Source organism: Sus scrofa, chromosome 1 (genome assembly GCF_054392235.1).
Source record: "Sus scrofa isolate SSC_HxYL_T2T_F1_AM1 chromosome 1, Sscrofa_HxYL_maternal_Yorkshire_Landrace_v2.0, whole genome shotgun sequence".
Lineage (NCBI taxonomy): Eukaryota > Metazoa > Chordata > Mammalia > Artiodactyla > Suidae > Sus > Sus scrofa.
Window position 1 is genome coordinate 30,359,574 of NC_139383.1, and position 23,286 is coordinate 30,382,859.

Genomic DNA, 23,286 nt, shown 5'->3' on the forward strand with positions numbered 1-23,286 from the left:
ACAATTTTCAAATAATTTTCCACTCACCGACAAAAACAACTAAATCTACAAAACTTCAAAATGATTGTAATTTAAAAAGCAGCTTTGTATATAAACATATTCTGATGCAAAAATCAGACTATATCTTCTGACAGGTTGAATGCATTTTCGAAAAACAAAAAGGGCAGAATATTTGAAATAGTTATTATTGTTGCCATATGTTGTAGCATAATTATGGGTTAATCAAGTAAGCAGGTATTTGCAGAAGAAATGCAATTCCTATTTTAAAACAGGTTAGGTATTTCTCTCTTTGAAAAGAAAATGCAGCAGATATGGACATTTTTCTATCCCCAAAAACATTTTAAAGCAAAACTATTTTTAAGAGAAATTTGGGGCAGCCTTTCTCTTACAATTCAAAATAAAACCAAAAACTAGTATAGTTTTTCTTTTTCTTCTTTTTTTTTGGGAAGGTCGGAGTATAAATCCATTGGCCACATTTTCTCTGTTTTAAAAAAATATTTACAAGGGCAAATATAAAAAGAAAGCCTTGCTAAAGGCCTCCAAAATGTTGCTCAGGGGCTATCTATTCTTTCTCAATGTTTCCAGTTATAGAGGAGGAGCAAAAATGTCAAGAACATCAACAGAACAATAAATAATACTGATTATGTTATTGCTGATGAGGTATTTGTTTACTAGCAGGTCCCTAACATGTGAAATGACAACGAGCACTGAAATGTGATTCTGGGTATCTTCAGGGCTCTACACTCACCTCCTGTCCCATTTGTGGTGACCGATGTGCTGCTGAGATTAGCTTTCTCCAGTTTGGAGCTACCGGGCGTATCACCACCTCCAACAAGAGGATGAGGACTTGCTAGGTCCTGCATTTCCATAGACCTGTTAGAGCAGCAAGCAACAGAGAGAAGGCTGAAGTGTCAGCAATGATTTCTTAATAAACTGCGCATCTCATTCTACTGAGCGTGCGTGTGATCTCACAATAAGAGGAGCTGAAACCAACAGCTAAGACTTTTTGGGTAACCAGGGAAAAGCGCCAGTCCATTAAAAATGAATTAAAAAACAAACGAATAAATAAATAAAGCTTCCATAGCAGTTAAGCTTCCTAATTTGCTTGTCTTTTGTAATAACCACACAAAGCCTCAGGTCTACAGGAAGGCATGAAGAGTGACAGAAAGGTACATTTACAGGTAAATACAAAAGACAATCTTATTTATTCTTCACTCGTGAAAGAGAGCCAACTGTGCAATTTATAATATGGTAGCGAAGTAAAATATATGACAAACAGCAAAAATAATAGTTGCCAGGGCTGAGATTGGGGGAAAGACGAATAGGCAGAGCACAGAGAATTTTTAGAACAGTGAAAATACTCTGTATGATATTGTCATGAAAGATATATGCCGTTATATATTTGTCCAAACCCACAGAAAGTACACCACCAAGAGCCAACACTAAGGTAAACTATGGATCTGGTATTTCAGTGTGTCAGTGCAGGTTCATCCTTGGCAATAAGTGCATCATTCACATGCTGATGCTGATAATGGGGGAGGTGATGCAGGTGGGGGTTGCAGGGTAGATGGAAAATCTCTGAACCCACCTCTCAATCATGTTGTAAAGGCTAAACTGCTCTAAAAAGAAAAGCCTTCGAAAAAATCAAGTCAAAAATTGGTGCTATGCACATTAAGCAGTAGATAGTGAGAAAATTTATATCTTTAAATGGTTATATGAGAAAAAAAGAAGGATTTAAAATCTGTGGTCTAAGTTTCCACCTTAAGAAACTAGTGAAAGAAAAGCAACTGAACCCAAAGTTTGTAGAAAGAAGGAAACAGTAAAAAGAAATCACTGAAACAGAAAAATCTATGAACAATAAAGATAATTTACAAATCCAGAAGATTACCGTTAGAAATACTAAAGACATTAAAAAGGATAATAAGGGAATATTATAATATTATGCCAAATAACACAATGATTTAGATAACATCAGGCTTTCTTGAAAGACAAACTATAAAAAGTTCTAATACCTTTTAAAAATTGTTCTATACCTAAAAATCATTAAAAAATTGTCTTATACCAATTAAAGAAATTGAATTTATAATTAAACATTTAAACTCCATGGTCATATGTTTCATTAGTGAACACTAATAAACAAAATAACAGCAATCTTTTATAAATTCTCTTAGAAAAAATAGGAAGTAACATTTTTTCATTCCATTGTAACAGACCAGAATTACCCTGATCCAAAACCTGCCGAAGGCAAATTCAAGAAAAAAAAAAAATTACAGGTCTATGTTTCTCATAAATATAGATGAAACATGTTTTAAAAATAGTCAGTCTTGGAGTTCCCGTTGCAGTTCAGTGGAAACGAATCTAACTAGCATCCATGAGGACGCAGGTTCAATCCCTGGCCTCGCTCAGTGGGTTAAGTATCTGGCATTGCCATGAGCTGTGGTGTAGGTGTAGGTGGAAGACATGGCTTGGATCCCGTGTTGAAGTGGCTTTGGCGTAGGCAACCGGCTACAGCTCTAATTCAACCTCTAGCCTGGGAACTTCCATATGCCAAGGGTGAGGCCCTAGAAAATACACACACACACACACACACACACAAAATCAGTAAATGTGAAACTGGGCTAATATAAATGATCTGAATTGATGCAGAGAGACAAAATATTGGGGAAAAATACTGAATCAAGTATTTGTAACCTGTAGAAGAAGGCAAGAAAGGGAATGAGACAGAATAATGGCCACATTTTTCCCAAATTTAATGAAAAATATCAACCCATAGAGACTTGAAACACAATAAGTGAGAAAAAGAAAACCAAATGTTTGGCATATTAAATTCAAATTCTTAAGATAAAGAGAAAGCTTTATGCCAACCAGGTAAAAAAGACACACCGAGGGGAATGGTAGAAACCCCACAAAGAATTATTGGTAGACTGCTCCTGATAATGGGTTTAATTATAGTAAACAATGAATGTTATGATTTGACTATTTTCTACTGGGCCCACCCAACATAAAGATTTTTAATTAAAAGAATGGATGAGTATGTAAGTATGACGGATTCACTTTGTTGTATAGCAGAAATTATCACAGCATCGTAAATCAACTGTATTTCAATAAAACTTTTTTAAAATGAAAAAAATCAAAGTGGAAGTAAAAACCAATATTTTTAATTGAACTGAACAAACAAATAATGATTGCTTATCACATGCAAAGCATTGTCACAGGTGTTGGGATTGCTGAGTGACGAAACGTATCCTCAAGAAATTAATGATCCAAATGAGAAAGCAGATCCCATGCATAGAAAACTAAAGTACCTTAAGTGGGAGTTCCCATCATGGCTCAGCAGTTAATGAATCTGACTAGCAACCATGAGGACGCAGGTTCCGATCCCTGGCCTTGCTCAGTGGGTTAAGGAGCCGGCATTGCCATGAGCTGCGGTGTGGGTCGTAGACTCAGCTGGGATCCTGAATTGTTGTCTATGGCGTAGGCCAGCAGCTACAGCTCCGATTGGACCGCTGGCCTGGGAACCTCCATATGCCACCAGTGTGGCCCTAAAAAGCAAATAAAGTAAAATAAAATAAAATAAAATAAAGTACATTAAGTGCCTACTAAGTGGAACAGGCAAAAATGAGTGTGAACTCAAGGAGTCTAGAAAATCTTCTCAGAAATTATTTGCTGGGGTTTTTAAAAAATGTATTAAGTTATAGTTGATTTACAATGTTCTGTTTCAATGAATTCAAAGGAGTCCTTGGGGAGGCACCTGATCATTGGTATTACTGAAGCTGCAAGGGGGTGTAGGGGCTCACAGCCAATGCGAATCACATGGAAGATGAGGAAGTGAGGAAAATCAGTCGGGGATGAAAGGATGGAGCCCAGACCACAGAGAGGAGCGGGAACATGTTGCTCTAGCACAACAAAACAAGTATAGCCTTTACATCTTACATTCCAGTTTCTGGGTAATCAAAATGCAATTATCTGAATCTTTATAGTAAGTCCACTTTGACTGAATTCACTTTAGTGGGTTGCTATTTCTTACAATTAATAGAACCTTCAGAAAACAGTCATGTGTTATTGCTACAAACTATATAGCAGGAATCATCCTGTGCTTTCTTCTGTATGTTAAACTTCAGATTCTTTTCAAGTCTAGTTTATAAGAATCTAATGTATATGATATAAACTTTACCTTAGAGTTCAATAGCAGAAAATGATGAACGGATACCTGTTTTTACTGAGTACATATTCTACGACACAGCCTACGCTTGGTACTTGTCCTTTAATTTTTACAATAACACATATGTACATTACTTCACATATTTTATAGATGAAGAAACTGGGGCTCAAAGAAGATACACAGCATGCCCAAGACCATGTAGGCAGAAAGTATCAGCACCAGAATTTGAATTTAAGCCTATTTGATGCCAGAGCCCAGGTTCTATCACATATTGTATGTTCCCATTTTTAAAAGAGATGTTAATTCTTCCACACTGTTAAACCACTATGAGGAATGTATACCCCTCCAATAAAATACTTCGACTGATTTTCAAAAATCACTAAACTAGATATAAGCCTCTATTCTGTCAAATCTCCATTACCATATTTAAAGGGGACTCTTTTCCTTCCAGGATGTCATTTTCCACTCTTTTTATGAAGCAGTCCTTATGTCATAAGGCCACGTGAATACTAGCATCTATCTGGATGACATAAAAAGCGAACTTATCCTTGAACACAAGAAGTCTTCTAAAAAAAGAACAGAAAGAAAACTTGCAGGTGACATGCAGCTATTTCCTTGGTTCTTGTCTGCATTCTTCTGCAGCATAGATGGGATTTATTTCTAGCAGATTTAAATATCCTCTTCAGACCCAAGGGAGAGCCTGCTTTATATGTGTGCACCTAGACTCTACTGTAGCTCAGAAACCATGATCCCCTCTGCACAGAGCCTGGTAATGAGTCAGAGCCTGTTTATGTACCGGCTAAGATTCCATCAATTCTTCATGACCCAAGAAATGCAAAAGCATCCTAGACTTTCAAAGGCATTCACTCTCATGCCAGCTTTTCTCTGCATAAAATGGACTGTATGTCTGCAGGGCTTTATGCCCCATGCTCTCAGAGTCCACCTAAATAGCCAATTCTCACGTTGACCAGCAGAATGCATTTAAGGGCAAGAGTTCAGGTATTTGCTTTGCTCATAACTTCCTTTTCTGTGTAATATAAGCCTCTTCATTCTCCTTAGCTGGAAAATAAGAAGAACAAAACCAGCTTCCACTTAAATAATTTGAGTGGAGGCTGAACTAGGGCAGGGATTATTTTGTTTCATTCATTGTTTTTGCCCTCTACACTTAAAACTGTGCAGAGTACTTAGTGAGTGCTAAGGATGAATAATAAAATAGGCATAGGACAAATGCTGATGAAAGTGATTTGAGTTACTTGGAGTCATGTGTTCTCTAGATTAGCAAATACTGCTTGAGCATCTAGGGGCATTTCTAGGAATCGGTGAAGTATCTTCTGAGAGCCTGGAGGCTGGCAAGAGAGCAAGGTGGAGAGTGAGGGGGATTAGCTCTCTGATGTCTATGTGTGTGGAAGGTTTCACGGTTGCATGTGCAGTGTTAGGTCTCCCAAATGAGTGTGTGTGTGTGTGTGTGTGTGTGTGTGTGTGTGTACATGAGAGAGTAGGGAAGAAGATGTTCTGTGTGGATATAGAAAACCACTGTGCAAGAAAAAATATAATAAAGTGATTTGGTCGACAAAGAGTAGATGAAAGTCATGGGCATGTCCCTACTGGGTATCAATTCCCATTTTCCAGAAAAAAAGCACACAGGTCCACTTTAAGCCAACATATTTCAGATTAGGAGCCAAGGAGCCCTTGTCCCTGCTGCAGCTCTAAGCCAGTGTTCTCTCCTGGCAGTTAGGCTGGGAGATGCGGATGCTCTCTGTTGCACAGTGTCTATGTCATTGATTGGGTAGACAGGCCCTCACTAGCCCATTTCAGCAGACAAGGTCCGAGCTGGGTTCTGCTGCAGAGAAAAGGAAATACTGAAGGAAGAAGACCTCTAATAACAAGGATCAGGGAAGTGGGCCGTGAATAATGGGAGCTGTTCTTACCATCTGCCGGTGACCTCATGCCTGTCCCCAAGGCCAGTCTGGATGCTTGCAGTGTAAGTGACCCGTCTGCCAGAGTGACCTCAGGCCCTGGAGTAACAGCAAATAAAGCCATGGACACGCTGTTCTCTGGACACTTTTGCGGTCCTTCCTTTCCAGGGCTTCCTTACAGCTCCAGACTTGAGACCTGCAGCTCTGGCCCTCTCCTCACAATGACTCTAACAGATATCCCCACAAAACATGCTCTCCCCACCCAAGAAATGTGAGTAAGTATTTTAAAAATGTACCTTTGAAGCATTTCTCTAATTTTAGATTTTCAAAGCTTCCCCCTGCTTTACTTCGAAAACAGAAGGGAAAAAGCCCAATGAGTTCATTATTTGAATAGTACTGGACTCAAGTTTCTGCCAGATCAGTTACAAACCTTGGTTAATGAAGCAGGAAATTATTCCTCTCTAGCAAGCAGAAGAATAAAGCCATAATGCCACGATCAAAACATCTAACGTGATTAGTTATACCAAGAAATATATAGATTCTTTCTAAGGAAAAAACTGCCAATAACGATCAAACATACTACTGGATGAATGACTGAGGGTCAGTCAATGCTAGAATGTTGAATGAGCAAATGAATGTTTAAAAGAGCAAAGCATTGGCATAATATGCAAAGTAACGATGGCTTCCTATGAAAATGATGGGATTTGGGGGTCTGAAGGGATACTCAATGTCCTTGAATGCAAAAATACCACTTCATGAGCAAGACTATGAATCCAGTGTTAAGGGCTTGTACTACAGACTGAAACCTGGGTTTTAAACTCCATCTTACCAGTCTTTGGACTTAAGGTTCAAAATGGAGTTAATGATACCCACCAGTGGGGGACTGAGTAAATTAAATAAGATCACACATGCAAATTCCACAGAATTTGGCACATAATGCATCTTAATAAACGTTGGTTTTTACCACAATCACTTTTGCAACATTGTCAATACCTGTCTGATTTGTCTGTGTGAAAATCTGCAGTATCAGGGAAATCATTAAGAAGCAGTTCATTTCATTTTCAGCCCACTCTTTTTATCAGAAAGTCTTCTCCTCCATGGTTTCTGCAACTTTGGACCCAAAAGCAATTTAACCCACTGACATGGGTCAAGTCTAAATTTTCTTTCCCATAACTGCCCTTCAAACATCAAAGAGGAATGTCCCAACTCGGAGTCCATAAAGGTATAAAATGTAGCAAGAATATCACAACTGTCACTCTGATCCGTCAATATAGTTGAAAAGGACACTAGCTTTGCTATCAGACACTTTACAGTATGAACAAATGCTGAAACCTAGCCAACCAAACCCCTGTGATCTGTCCCGTGTGATGCTTTAGAGCCTTGTTTTTTCTCAGCCACAACACTTGCAGTTGGTATCTGGAACAGCTTTCCACGTGTTCCTCTTAAATGCTATCTTGTTGGACTGTGTCCAGTTTCAGCTCATCCTGTTCGAGTCTGACTCTGCTGCTCAGTATATTCCTGGTGCCATGACACCCAGAAACATTCTTGGCATGCATGCATGGCCAAATCACAATAAACATGAGGAACAGGCCAATGTCAAGAACAGGTCTTGAAGAAGGCACCAGCATTATAGCTCTAGATCTTTATCACTGGGAAATAGTCATTGAGCTAATAGCAGTACTATCTTTCAATCTCTATTTTTTTACCTTTTCCTCAGAAATATATCAAGATCCTTTGAGACTCATGTTGTTTAATCCTGTATGTACTAAGAATATAATGCATGCCTTTGTTTTTTCCGGTATTGCTGTCATGAAAAGTCTGTGGATACTCTGGTATGGCTTTTGCTTAGAGAACTTATGCTGGATTTTCATGATCACAGCCCTCTTTCTAATTACTTACATTTAGTCATCTAAGGAGATCATGCGATTTTTTTTTTTGAGATGCTTTTAGAATGTAATTTTAGAATCAACAGTTCACAAAAAGGTCACTGGTCTAAAGTTTATAAGGTCATATGAAGAAACAATGAAAAAAATGATTTCCCTTGAGCAAATCTGATGCTAAACTACACATAACACTGGACTGGGGATCAGGAACATGAATCTAAGTCTGTGATCTACTACCTAGGAAAAGTTAATGGGGGTGTGTGTGTATGGATGGTTTTCCAAATAATGTCTCAGGTTTACAGGGCTCTCTAAATAACCCTGCAAGTCTTCCACAGACAGGCATCCTGTACTCTTTTCCTTTCGATGCCAAGACATTCTGTATCTTTATGAGGTTACTCAACCCATTCACTTTGAACGCAAGGAAGTTAGCACCTGCCACGGGGGATCAGAATGTGAAATGTGAGGAGGGAGCCCTGTGATAAGTGCCTGACCTTAGCAAACAAAAATAAAACCTCTAAGAAAACGATGAAGAAAATGCAGTACTATACCAATATACCAACCAGACTTCTGTGAAGCTCGTACTACAAGCAATTAAATTTCCACTCCACAGGAAGCTGAGGTTGAGGCTCTGTGTGAGTCACAGAACAGCCATGCCAGGGGATGTTAGGAAACTCCCCACTGCCCCATCCTTATGACCCCATAACATGATAGTCCCCATTAAAAAAAAAAAGTCAACCAGCCGTCTTAGGGATGGGAGCCTGGGGCCCATTTCTCATCTGACGTAATACTTCACGGAGCAGGTCCAAACACAATGCGGGGCCCTTGAAATCAGCAGGAGCTCAGCACTCTGATCCATGCCAAAGAGCAAGATGAGAAATGGGGCTGGTATAAATATTCATTGGGAAGTTACGGCCAACCTCCTTGTGCTGTGTGTTCAGTGCAACTCAAAACTGCCCCACCTGGTCCCTTCTGGCTCCCTCATGTCTACCAGGGGCTGGCAGCTGGAAGGCAGGCTGAGCCTTAGAGATCTTTTAATTTGCGCAGCACCAGAGGGGCAGGCGGGAGGGATGACACTGCATATGCTGGGATTCAATTACAGGGCTGTCTTTTTCCCAGGTGGGAGGTAACAGTGACTAGAGAATTCAATGCTTCATCTGTTAAGGTCCCTTAGGAAAGGACTGGTGGTTTGCAAAAGCTGTGGGGCAGTGGGGGTGGAAGAATGCTCCATGGTCAGCCCTTGGGACAAAAAGCTTGGCAAAAAAATATTAAGCAAATTGAAGAGTGTTTTGTAGGCTCGTGTACAATCTTTTCTTTTCTCTTTTCCAAAGCGAAATCATTCTGTAACTTCTGCCTGGCAAATATGGGTGGCTGCACCTAAATTCAGAAGTAAGTTGCTGGTACCCTATAAAATGCAGGATGAGAGAAGCTTTGAGGTCATTGTCCCATGAGTCTCACTGCCAAAAATATTTTTAAACATTGCATGAAGTTAGATGTGTTCTAACCATGAACATTCGAGGGGAACACACGATGTTCTGAACTTAAAAGCATTGAATGGTACCGAAAAGCTTGACAAAAATACCTACAATGTAATTCTCCCTCTACAGTAAAATAACATAATGCCATTACTTGTTAGGGCACTAAATTCAATAATTTGTTGGAATTCGTCAATGCTAAAGGGGGAGGGTGTGCCTCTCATTCTACCTGCTACAAAGCAAGGTTCACCAAATATGTAAGTAGGTTAGACGCAGAATGGCTCACTATCGTCCCCTGGATGATTTCTATATGAATAGTTACCACGCCAATAACTACAAACCAGTCTTACCTATTTATTAGAGTGGATTTCTCAGACCTATTATTTGGACAAACTTCCTAGGTGGGTAGCTTCATTTTTATTCTGTATATCTTAGAGGTAAAAAGAGGGAGTTCCCATCCTGGCTCAGCAAAAATGAACCCAACTCGTATCCATGAGGATGTGGGTTTGATCCCTGGCCTCGCTCAGTGGGTTAAGGATCCAGTGTTGCTGGGAGCCATGGTGTAGGTCGCAGACGTGGCTTGAATCTGGCATTGTTGTGGCTGTGTTGCAGGCTGGCGGCTATCTCTTCAATTTTACCCCTAGCCTGGGAACTTCCATATGCCAAAGTTGCAGCCCTAAAAAGACCAAAAAAAAAAAAAAAAAAAGGTAAAAAGAAAGTTGCGTATGTTTTTATCTTTCAATTTCACTCTTGCCCTAGGACAGCCTATTCTCCCCAGGGTAGTTACAGTGGAGGTTTGCCAACTCAAACCAAGTTCGTCTTCTGCTCAGAACCCTCTCATGCCTTCCCCTCCTTCTTAAAGTAATTCCCAAATTCCTCATCTGGCCGGCCTCTCAGGTCATTCACCTCCTCACGTGTTAACACTGATGTCCCATTTCTCAGACCTTGGCTCCCAAGTGATTCCCTCACTCACGGAGCATCTCCACCCCATAGCACACTCTCCCCCCCAACCCTGCCCTGCCCATCTCCCAACACTCCCAACAAGCTCCCAGAGCAGGGCCTCTGCACTTGATTTCCTTCCCTCTTCCCCGGAACACCACTCCCCTGGCCATCCTCCTTGTCTGTCACCTGCTCAGATGTCCCCTTTTCAGAGAGCCTTTCCCTGCTGCCCTTACAAGACAGCAACAGCCCCAGCCAATAATTACCCACCATCCAATTTAAACTGTAATTATACCATTTATAATCCTGCTTTATTCTACTTCAATTATCTCCCCTGACTAAATACATATTAATTTATTAGTTAATTCTTCCTCCCTCTAGAACATATGTTCATGAGAGGAAGGGAGTTTTTGTTCACTGCTATGCCTAGACTTGCACCTGATACATAAGTGTTCAATTAATAGCTGCTGTATGTGTGAACTGATGTCCCAGTAACTTCAACTGACTAACTTGGTTAGTCCTAGTTACCAAGGCTTGATCACGCACCTCAATATCACTGGTTTTCTGCGACACAGTTTTGCTGTTTAGAATCAATTCACTGATAATTTAAAAATATATGAAGAATTTTACAATTTGATTGACAGAGAATCTCTAATATTTTTTCATCATTAAATTTGAAGAAAAGGATAATTTAATAATTATTTTAATGAGTGCCTAGCATGTATCAGGTACTGTGCTTTTCTATCGTTTTAATAAAAACAGTTTTTATGAAGTTAAACATTTTCTTGAATCCTTTGCAAAATCCAAATTTTAGCTTAAGACCAAGTATCTTAGTACGTTCAGGCTCCTCTAACAAAATACCACAGGCTGGGTAGCTTATCAGCTACAGATATGTATTGCTCACAGTTGGGATGATAGGAGATCAAGGCACCAGCAGGGCCGAGTTCCTGGTGAGGGTTTATGTTTTGTGCTTCCCTGCTGTGTCTTCACATGGTAGAAGGGGCAAAGGAATCCTCAGGAGCTTCTTTTATAAAGGCACCTATTTCCATCCACGAAGGCTCCACCCTCACGATCTAAGCACCTCTCAAAGGCCCATCTTCCAATACTATCCTCTCCGGACGTTAGGATTTCAACATATGAATTTTGAGTGGGGGGACACAAATATTTAGACCAGAGCACCAAGCAATGACGTGCTATGGTGCAGAAATACGCTATTTTCAGTCCTCAAACATATTCCTTGAAGCCTCAGTGGTGTACAACATTTAAATCTCTCCTACGCACACATATACACACATCCCTAAAATAAAAACATTATATTCTTTTTAAAAATATTTCTGAAATTTACCAACTCAGTGAGATCAAAAACCAAATGCAAAACAAAAAGCCCACAGCTTTCTCTTTCTCCCTTTAAAGTGATGAGAATCCAAGAGGGCTTGGCAAGTTGACAAAGTTCACTTGACTAGCCTTCAGCAGAACCTGATCAGGAACCACAGACTGACTAGACTTTGAAACATTTAATTGATGGTTACAAAAACCACTCTTCTTATTTTCCCCCTTGAGCTGCTCTTCTTTTCAAAACCCAACTCTTCAAAGAAGAGTCAATGCTTCATATTTTCTTTCTCACCTCACGCACATCCTCTCTCTGCTTCAGTTGGTTTCCAGAGGCTACCTAGTAATGAGTCCTCCTCATTGCTACCTGAATGAGCTTTATGGTTTTAAGTCTTAGTTTGGCCCCTCTTTGGCACTTCGCACTGTGAATGGTTCCTCCTCAAACTTTCTTCCTCCTAGACTTTCCTAATACTTCTGCCATTGTCCTGTTGCCCGGTTATGGGCTCACCATTTTCCACTTCCTTTTACCTAAAAGAATCTTCAGTTTTGTCCAAGTATTCATTTCCTACCAACAGAGCCCAGTGTCTTGGGGAAAGCTAAATCTACCCTCAGTTCGAGGAGGTGGCAGCCTGATTCTTCTTGGAAGTGAATGACTGTTTCAGGAATCATAAGATAACCATTTGTGCCAACAGGACCCAAGGAATACTTTGCTGGAGACTTGTGGGTAAGTTCCTCTCCACATTTCCAGGAGAACTTCCAGACCCAGACTGCATTCTTCAGCTGGGTATGAATGAGGGAATTCTGATTCCTACCCCCCGTCATTCTATCCCCACAGCAGAAACAGACTTAGGGCAAATCCAAAACTCTGGAGGGCATAGCAAAAGGAGATAAAGAAAAGTGCTTTCTCCATGAAGTGATTGAGCTCCTTAATCAACTACTCCAAAGCCATTCTACCTCTGGAATGCCAGTTATGTGAACCAATAAATTACCTTATTGTTTAAAGCTAGCTGGGTCAGCTTCTCTATTACTTGCACTTGAAACCATCTTAACTGATACAACTACTCTTTCCTGGTTTCTTGACGTCATATTAGACGTTAATTTTCAGACTTTTTTGTGGGTTGTCCTTGTCTTCTTAACCTTTTGATGTCTATAATCTCACAGTGTATTTAGTCTTCAGTAACTATTTTTTGTTAATCAATTCAAAATCCCTCTGTTCTCAGTCCTCAAATCTCTTCTAAGGTTTAGATCTGATCTACCATGCCACACTGGTGATCTCCAAAGGGCTCACACACAGACTCTTCCCAAGTTCTAGGTCCACAGCTAAACCCATCATCATCCCTTTCACACCCACTCATACTCTTTAACTATTAAATTGGTCACTCAAATCAGAACCCTAGGTGATATCCTGAAGCCCTCAGTCTTTACAAAGTTCACCAAATACTCTCAGTACTTAAATAGATTCCAAAACATTCACTCCTTTTCATCCTAATCAGTACTTAAATTAAGTTTCATAATCCTTCACCTAATCTTTGCTACATACTATACACATCATACAGAATCTTAGCAGTTCACTCATTCTTAAGTGGATGCCAAGTAGTAGGTGCTCTGACCATACCTTGATGAATGAACAGACAGTGTCCTGGTTTTTCTATCTTTTCTCCAAATCATCCTCCAGACAATCATTAGAATTATTTTTCTCAAATACAGTTATAACTATGTCACTTCCCTTCTTATCCCCTCCTCCCCCCTGAAAAAAAAAAAGTTCTCTAGTGGCTTAAGTTCAAATATTGAACAAATATGTATTACATGCCATATTCTGGACTAAGGGCTTTGCAAGAGTGAGTTATGATTTTCTTCTTTTAACAATTATATGATTTAGAAAAGTGTTGGTAGATGACCTTATCCAGGGCAAAATATAAGTATCATCATTTGCCTCGGAATCTAAGAATTGGCTTCTATTTACTCTGAGCTAGAATATATTCATATCATTTTGTACATACTATCAGTCTAGAACTGTACTAGAATGATCTTGAGTTAATTTCATCTAATATTAATGCACAAGAATTCCAGAACACATATAACGGACTAATTGACACTGTCAGGTAGAGAAATCACTACTTCTCTTAAGCTCCTCTAAAATTCAGAATTTACATACTACATTTCAGATAAATGAATACGGCAGCTTGCTGGTCTTGTAATTTCACTTAAAAAATGACCTTCAAAATATCACATTCTTTAAAATTCAGGAATCACTCAAGCTTGTTCATATTTCCTTCCAAGTTCTTTTTCTGAAGAAAAGGTTGTTTGATTCCCCACCATGTAGGAGACAATTTCATACCTTTATTTATTTGACAGCTATTTGGATGTTCAGGCCCTTAGTTTTCCTTTGTGAACAAAATGGACACAAATTCTCTGCTTTTGTGGAACTTACATTGTAGAGTGGGACAGAATAACATACATTCCCTTATATTATAACCATCATTCACTTTAAAATGTTTTCAATGGGTGTTTCACCCATTTAATAAGACTGACTATTATGTAGTTAGAAATTGGGTGCTGTAGATCAGAAACACCAAAGGAGTCCATAGGAGATGTGGCTCTGCCACACAGGCGCAACCCCGGCAAGACATAAATTAATAGTAGGATTCAGATCGATGGAGGCAAGAGGACGGGGGATATTCTCGCGAGAGGATAAACTTGAACCCTGGAACACAGCTGGAATGAACACAGCCTAGGAAGGTGGGAAGGACAGGCTAACTAAAACAGAGAATATGCGCTGGAGAAGAGAAAAAAAAATTATTACTAGCATAGCAAGAGCTTTTGAAAGCAGGCAGTGGAATCTGAGAGAGGGGTACTGTAATTAAAACAGTCATTTTAGGAGATCAGTCTAGCTAATCTATGTTCATATGATTTAGAAAAGAGGGAGAAGTTATTGACACAGGCTTGTTTGGAAGCAGATGCAACAATTCAGGCAGGAATTTAAATGTTTTTTGACTAAGCTGGTGATGACAGGATTGAAAACAAGTGAAAGACATTAAACATATTTGGGCTGGAAAACTACAACTTGATGATCAGACATTTAAGTCAGACATTCATTTCTCCATATGTATTATGTGCCACAATTTGAGCTATTCATATTTTTCGACCACCCAACATATTTACTGAGTGCATGCTAGGCAACTGCCATTCTACCCTTTACAGATTCAAAAGAAAAAAAGCCATGGACTCCACACTCTGTGATTGCGGTCACAGTCCAGTAAGGAAGATGCAGAGACAGCACCGTGCAAGGGCAGAGCTATGGAGACTGGCTGCAGCAATGAGAGGTGATTAACTTCGCCAGGTTGTATGTAAAGGCATAGGCATGTGTGTGCAGAGATAAAAGAAGTTTCTTCAAGACTGAGTCCTGAGTGAGAGAGTTCAGAAGCTGGAGGACAGGTTTATTCAAAAGCATGGAGACAGGGAATGCACAGTGTGATGAGATGTCTGCAAGGAGTAAACATATTCCTGCATTAGAGAGACTGGGCAGTAGGTGATGCAGGGCACGGAGCTCCTTCACATCCATGCAGAGGGCTCTGAACTGAGGTCTGCTGCCAGGGAGGAGCCAACGGAGAGCTGAGAGCAGCAGTGCAGTGTGGACGAAATTACCTTTCAGAAAAATGTGATAAGCAAGTAGAGGGCAAATTCAAGAGGGGAAAACTGGAGCAGAGGACAAGATGAAAGACCACTGATGAGCTGAGGCAGGAGATGGCTAGAGACGGAACTCAAACATGATGGAGGCCATGCAATGGCGCTCATGCAAGACGCTGCATTATCAGAACCTGGAAACTCATTAGAGGTGAAGGGAGGGAAATTTCAGAGATAATTCAGGTTTTGAGCTCACTAGTTGGCAGAAGGATGGAACAAAGTAGAGAGACAGTTTTCAGTGAAAGTGAGTGATGTACTGCTTTGAATTACAGGGAACACATTCAAGTAAGCAGCTCGGGACCTCCTGACACTGGGGTGAAAAAAAAATACCACTGATTTCTATTCACATCGACTGCCTCATGCTCTTTTATTTAAATGTGCTGTCTTTGTTTTCCTAGTTACTTTTTAGATTTGCCAACAGATATCTAGTTCTTTGACCACATAACTACTTAATACCTATACATGCCAGATACTGTCTCAGGCTGATAAGTAACAGGTATTACTTCATGTTTAATGTTTTGCTTATGAGAAAACTTATGAATATATTTTTTTCTCTAAAAAAGGTCAATCAGTTCAATAAATGGAAAGAACACAAATGTCCATTAAGAAGTGAATGATCAAATGGTGGTACTGCCACTTAATAGAATACTGCTCAGAAATACAAAGGAATGAGCCATGGATAGATGCTCAGAGCAAGTGAAAATAATTAGAAAGGAGACCTGCGGTTGCTGGAAAATGGGGGTGGAGGAAGTGGAGGTAGGAAAAATTTTTAATAGGCCAGAGCGAACAGGGTTTGGGGTGATGGATAAGTTGATCATATTAACTGAGTGATGGCTTCCTGGGTGTATACATGTCAAATCATCCAATTGAACATTTTTGAATATGCATAGTTAAATGTACCTCAATAAGGCTGTTTTTTTAAAGTTAAAAACCATAGGCATCTTTACAAGTAGATTATGGGTTAATTTTATTTTTCTTGTTTTGGTTTTTTACATTTTAATTTTGATGCTATAAAACCATGTTACTTTGCAATAAAATTCACTTTTAAAAGTGCACTCTTCCGACAGCTCAACTACTCTCCTAATAATCAGGGGACTGCATTTTTAAACAATGAAATACTATGTCAAACCCATCGGACTGGCAAATGTTATAAAATCAGATAAGGCCAAATGTTGGCTGAGAGTGTGGTAAAATGGGTAAATGCTCATGCTTCTGGTGGGACTGTAAACTGGTGCAGCACATTTGGAAAGAAATGTTGCAATATCTAATAAAGTTGAAAATATGCTTATACTCCTAATGATTGCAGAACCAGGTTTCAATTTTCCATTATTCTAGTTATTGGTGCCATTTTAACGTTCTGGAATATCTTTTTGTGTGTATTTTGTGTAAATATTGACAGCTCAGACTTCCATAGCTTAGTTCCTCTGTCCTAGATTTCTCTCCAATCCCTCTCTCTCCTCCCCTGTCCCTTCTCTTTCTCTTCTCTGACAGCCTCACTGTAAACTCTCCAGTCACTTTATTGCTCCTGGAAACCCGTTGCCTCTTTAACAACTCCCCTTTGTTCTTCCCCTATCTAAACTTCTCCATCGCATTCCTACCTCTGCTCCCACACAAGGCTGAGCAGGCATCAGAAGTGTCATCTGAAGAAGACACATCTCTCCATTGGAATGGGGACAGTTAGTCAGTGGGCGAGGTGGGTAGAGAGAGGTATCCAGGAATCAAGCAGGAAGGTACTGCAGCCCTTACAGGGCCAGCAGTGTCAAAAGAGGCCTTTCCAAGGGCATCTGGCTGAGCTAACAATGCCCAGGAAGCACAAGAGCAGCAGAAGAGATCATTTATAATTTTATAATTCATAGCTATTAATTTTTTACTGAGATATTTTAGATAATTAGTGTCACGAAATGCTTTTATTGGTGCACATACTGCAACACTTTAAAATGCTGTTATTAATACTTATAGGATAAATGCTGGGGTGCTGATGTCATTTGCTCTGATACAGCAAACACCATGCACTCAAATTCCTCTTTTCCATTTCAACTCCAGAAAAATTATTTCATAACATTGTTTTAAGAATCTTTAGAAACAGTTTAAATATCCATCTAAAAAAAGAATGCACAGATTACCTGAGTTATATAAATACAATAGAATACTATACAATGTTTATAATAAATGAGCTAGAACAACATGTATTTATACAAATAAAAAATATAAACCTATGTATATTGTTTTATACTTAAGGTTTCAAAATTTAAAAATGCAGGGAGTTCCCACTGTGGCACAGCCAATTAAGGATCCAGCATTGTCTCTGCAACAGCTCCGGTCACTGCTGAGGCATGGGTTCGATCCTTGGCCTGGGAAATTCCATATGTTTCAGGTGTGGCCAAAAAAAAAAAAAAAATTGGCAAATACATATTATATTCTACTTCTGAATTCATAAATATGTAGTAACATATAGTTCATTCACAGTAATGATAATTTCTAAATTCAGGACAGCACTTTCTCAAGGAGGGAGGAAATAGGAAGCTCAGGAGTACACAAGGCTCTTCAGCAGCAGCTGGAGGGTTTACTGTTTGATCCAATGTGAACATAAATTGATGTTAGGATTTCATATAAATAGAGTGTGGATTTTATAAGTGAATTACAAATAAATAATAGTTTTATTCCCTTTTAAACCAATAAAAATTTGGTACCAAAACTATTTCATATTTTCTGTCGTAAATAGTATAAAGGCAGAAACACGCGTCTTGCAGATATATGATACCTTTAAATCGCCATTTAATAGAAAATAGTGAACTGGTCAGTTGTACAGAGGTGATTAAGCCTAACTAGGTTCCACCTCTGAATTCACTCTGAATCTATGAATTTATGAACACAAGGAAAGTGTACTGGTTAAGCTGATCATATCATCTGTTCAGCTTTTGATAGGAAAGGTCTTCTAGAAAAACACTTTCTAAAGCTGAGCTGCCCTTGTTCAAATTTAGCTTTAAGCAAAGTAACAGACAAACACGGCTTCAGCCCTTTCTCATGATGTGATGCTCAATTTCCGAAAACTGTAGATTTTGCAACTCAGTTACTCTTGGTGTCACCTCAAAGTGGGGTAGTGCTTTGAGGATACCCAGGGAAATAGCACCCACATACCGAAACAGTAAAATGAAGACTGTCTAAGGCCACTCTTGAGAACCTGCGAAATGAAACCTATCGAAACCAAATTTCAGGCATGTGGGATAGATTCCAAACATTGCGGCTTGCCACAAGCTCAGTATATTCAGCCTTATTCCAAAGGAGATGTTACTTGATTTATTTAGACTCCTTGGCATGTCTGGATTAAGGTGCTGGCAGTCTGAGCAGCTCTTCTTCCTGGGTTCTTACAAGAATTCTTGGAGAGAGGAGCTAAGCTAATTTGAATGACATTTATATTGGAACCCGACTCCAGGTGCAATTATAATCAGCAAGGGGGAGGAAGAGCTGCTGAGAGCATCCTGTTGCAGGGGCAGGCGAGGGGGGGGGGTCACTCTGACCTGCCTCTTGCTCAGCTGCATCTAAGTCCTGTCTTCACTGGAGAGTAACTACCATGTAAGAATGAGCCAAACGTAGGGGGAGAGGAAGGAAGGGGTTGTGTGTTTTTAAAAATTTATTAACTTATTTATTTATTTATTTACTTAGAGTCAATGCACAGAAACCATTTTGGTTTGGGTAGTATGCTGTTTTGGTTTGTTTGAGTCTTCTTTTCCCACGGAGCGTGTGTGGACAGAAGAAACATAGTATTTATGGTGTTTCTGCATCTTGTCTTTTATTTCAGAATAATTTTCATATCGGGTGAAATTATCTCATCCACAAATGTTTATCTGAAAGCTACGGAGTGTTCTTAGTAATAATTCATTTCCTGTAAGAGTTTAGAGTTTAGTTTGAGACACAAGCCATAACAATCACAAATGAAAAGCCACTATCAGGCAGGGTATCACAAAGGCTCAGTGATGACCTAACAGGTAAGATGTGCCCTGAAGGGTCCCAATACATAAGACCACTGGCATCTTGTGAAGGACAAGAAAATATCATAGAGGATGAATGCTGGTAAATCACGAATGAGTTGGAAGGGAAATTATTTGCATGCAAACAAAATATTTCCATTTTGTTCTAGGTAGGACTAACAACATTTGGACAAGCACTGCCTGTCACAGAATGGCTGACACACTGGTTCATGAGTTTTGTAAGTGGACACCATGCTACTGACATCTTCCCCAAACTCTATGCTGTCTCCTTCATTTGTAAGGCCATGCAAACTCTTCACTTACTGAAATCACCTCAGAAATTAAAGAACCTGGAGTTCCCTTCGTGCCTCAGTGGTGAACGAATCTGACTAGGAACCATGAGGTTGTGGGTTTGATCCCCGGCCTTGTTCAGTGGGTTAAGGATCCGGCGTTGCTGTGAGCTGTGGTGTAGGTCGAAGATGCGGCTCGGATCCCGTGTTGCTGTGGCTGTGGTGTAGGCCGGTGGCTACAGCTCCGATTAGACCCCTAGCCTGGGAACCTCCACATGCTGCGGGTGCGGCCCAAGAAAAGACAAAAAAAAAAAAAAAAAAAAAAAGAAAGAAAGAAATTAAAGAACTTAAGGAACTTCTGGAATGACTATTGAAATACTATTGCATAATTCCACCTTCTATTATAAGAGGAAAAGACCATCCCATTTCCTATGAGTGGATATAATTAGAAAGACTAACAGTATCCCAGAAACAAGAGAGAGAGAGACTCACAGACATAAAGAACAGACTTGCGGTCACCAAGGGGGAGGAAAGGTGGGGAATGGACTGGGAATTTAGGATTAGCAGATGCAAACTATTATATAGAGAATGGATAAACAACAAGGTCCTACTGTATAACACAGGGAACTACATTCAATATCCTGTGATAAACTATAATGGAGAAGAATATGCAGTCACTCTGCTGTACAGCAGAATCTAACATAACCTTATAAATCAACTATAATAAAATAAACTTAAAAAAAAAGAAATGAGAGAGAAAGCAGGGAATGACGTCATTCTATTTATGCCTATCAACCACAAGAACAGAATGTCAGGGCAGTAAGTCTTCATCAATTTAGAAATTATTACTAGCTCTTTCCTCTATTTTCAAGTAGATATCAAAGAAAGAAGTATATGGTATTCTAACCTGGAAATGCCAAAATTGTAAACTTTATAAAACCATAATTAATCTCTAGATCCTTGATTATATCTATTTGGTTAATCTATTTATACAGTTATGCTTAGTTATTCTACTACCATTTTCCCAGCTAACGGGTCTAAAATATAAAATACTCAAGTTGAATAAAACCTTAAGTTCATGTATCAGACTTCATGCAATTTATCTGTGTACTGTCTTAACAATTATGTGCATTTGAAATATATTCAAAATAAACATGAATAGTTTAATTTGTGTACGTGTATATACATACAAGCTGCATACCAATGGATATGTGTTTATGATATACACTCACACACTTCAATGTTAAATGTCATAGTCAGGAAAAAAGTCCACAGTATAATGACAGTAAGAACTTTGATTAATCATGCATTTGACAAAGAATCTTGAGCAATTAACATATGCAAGTTGCTGTGCAGGGCACTGTGGGGAGAAGAGATTTACAAGACGTCTTACAGTCTAGCATATACATAACAAAGCCCAAAGCTCAGCCACAGCTGTCACATCCGCTTTGTGAAAAATGTGATCTGTTATTCAGGCACCACCCTGGAGAAGCAGGCTCTCCGGAAAAAACTCCTAGCACAAAATCAACTACGATACAGGCTTTATGAATTTTTACGAAGTATTACATAGGTTCACAAGGTATACTGCTTTCCCTCAACTGCTGAAGGATAAAAACCCCAAGCAGGAAAACTAAAGACCACAAGCAAAACTCACGTTGCGAAACAGCACATTGTGGGGTGAGTAGTCAAACACAAGGGAAAGTAGTAAAGGCAAAACAAATCAGGAAAATCAGCGAAGAGGGTGTGGGGTACATTTCCATAGGAATACTATGCAGTGCAAACAATAAAGGGATAAAATGACATATTTGGTTTAAAAACCAGCCATGGCAGAAAAAAATCCCAGAATATTCCCTACGTATTTTGGGTAATTAAAAAGTCTCATGTAGGAGTTCCCGTCGTGGCGCAGTGGTTAACGAATCCGACTAGGAACCATGAGGTTGCGGGTTCGGTCCCTGCCCTTGCTCAGTGGGTTAATGATCCAGCGTTGCCGTGAGCTGTGGTGTAGGTTGCAGACGCGGCTCGGATCCTGCGTTGCTGTGGCTCTGGCGTAGGCCGGTGGCTACAGCTCCGATTCAACCCCTTGCCTGGGAACCTCCATATGCCGCGGGAGCGGCCCAAGAAATAGCAACAACAACAACAACAACAACAAAAGACAAAAAGACAAAAAAAAAAAAAAAAAAAAAAAAAGTCTCATGTAGAAAGATCCAGATTTTAATTCAAGAAATGTGTCTTCAGAAGTTCCCCGTGCGGCTCAGCAGTAATGAGCCCAACTAGTACCCATGAAGATGTGGGTTCGATCCTTGGCCTTGCTCAGTGGGTTAAGGATCCAGCGTTGTTGTGAGCTGTGGTGTAGGTCACAGATGTGGCTCAGATCCCTCGTTGCTGTGACTATGGTGAAGGCCGGCAGCTGTAGCTCTGATTCAACCCCTAGCCTGGGCACATCCATATGCCACAGGGTATAGCCCTAAAAAGAAAAAAAAAAATGTGTCTTCCAGTCTCAACTCAGCTCCTCACAGTACTTTGTGATTTTAGGCAAGCATTTAACTTCTTATTTCTATCTATGTAGTGGGAACAATACCTATCAATGTTATTGTAAAGATTAAACTTATTTTTGGGTTGTCTAACTAGTAATATGCCTGGTTATGAATATCCAATTTAGAGTGTATCTGTGATCTGAAGGAAGGTTGTGTGTACACGAACATGCACACAAAGATAAACCTTTACTCACTCAACATCCACAATATATACTCTGACCATCTACTATGTGCAAATGCTGGGCATTAACCAACTACCACAAGTTCCATGAACTTATCTTGAACACAGGCCCCGTATTCATTCATCTTTTATTTCTCATTCCCATTTACTTCACCCCAGCCCTGGCTCTCTCTTTGTTTTAGGTGTGAATCACCACAATACTGTCTGGACCTTCTTGCTTCAACTGTCATTCCCAATCTGTCAATAAGGCCACCTTCCTAAAAGATGACTTTCCTTTCTCTGTTTAGGTGCCACATAGCTCACAAAATGAAGTAGCAAGACTACTGAAGAGTGAACCAAGAGGTTAATGTCTAGTCTTAGTTCTTCCTCAAACTCTCCAAACACTAAGCAAAAATCACATAACCTCCCTGGACTTCATTTTTTGCTTCTATAAACGGAGCAGATTTAATCTAAGTAATTTTTAGGTCCCTTCCAACTCTATTATTCTTAATTTTAAATTTAATATCAAATGTCATATCAAAAGCATCATTATAAAAAACTATAGTCAAGACAACTGTCCTGCTGCACACCTATCAGAATGCCTATTAATATAAAGACAAGAAATAACAAGTGTTAGTGAGGATGTGGAGAAAAGAAAATTCTTGCGCACTGTTGGTAGGAATGTAAACTGATGTAGCCATCATTATCTTTTCTATCTGACTTATTCACCTTAGACACCCTCAAGATCCATGCATGTTGCTGCAAATGTCCAGATTTCATGCTTTTGTACGGCTGAGTAATATTCCACTGTGTGTCTTTTATATCTTCTTTATCCATTCATTCATCAGTGGATATTTAGGTTGCTTCCATAACTTGGCTATTGTAAATAATGTTGCAGTGAACGTATGGGTGCATGTATCATTTCAGAATAGCGTTTTCAATTTTCTTT

The 23,286-nt window shown here is 39.5% G+C and overlaps 1 protein-coding gene across 49 annotated transcripts in view; it reads right to left on the reverse strand.

Annotated features, from left to right (window-relative positions):
- EYA4 (EYA transcriptional coactivator and phosphatase 4) overlaps nucleotides 1-23,286 on the reverse strand; it is a 314,555-nt gene that overhangs the window by 78,339 nt on the left and 212,930 nt on the right. For 43 of the 49 annotated variants that reach the window (XR_014803299.1, XM_084955832.1, XM_084955787.1 and 40 more), the window contains one exon: nucleotides 749-873. The exons of the other annotated variants lie outside the window; for them this stretch is intronic. Coding sequence is in view for 42 of the 43 variants with exons in the window: in XM_084955832.1 (XP_084811958.1) it covers nucleotides 749-873 (125 nt within the window). In the remaining variant the exon portion in view is untranslated. The remainder of the gene's footprint in view (nucleotides 1-748; nucleotides 874-23,286) is intronic. 49 annotated transcript variants of the gene reach the window in all.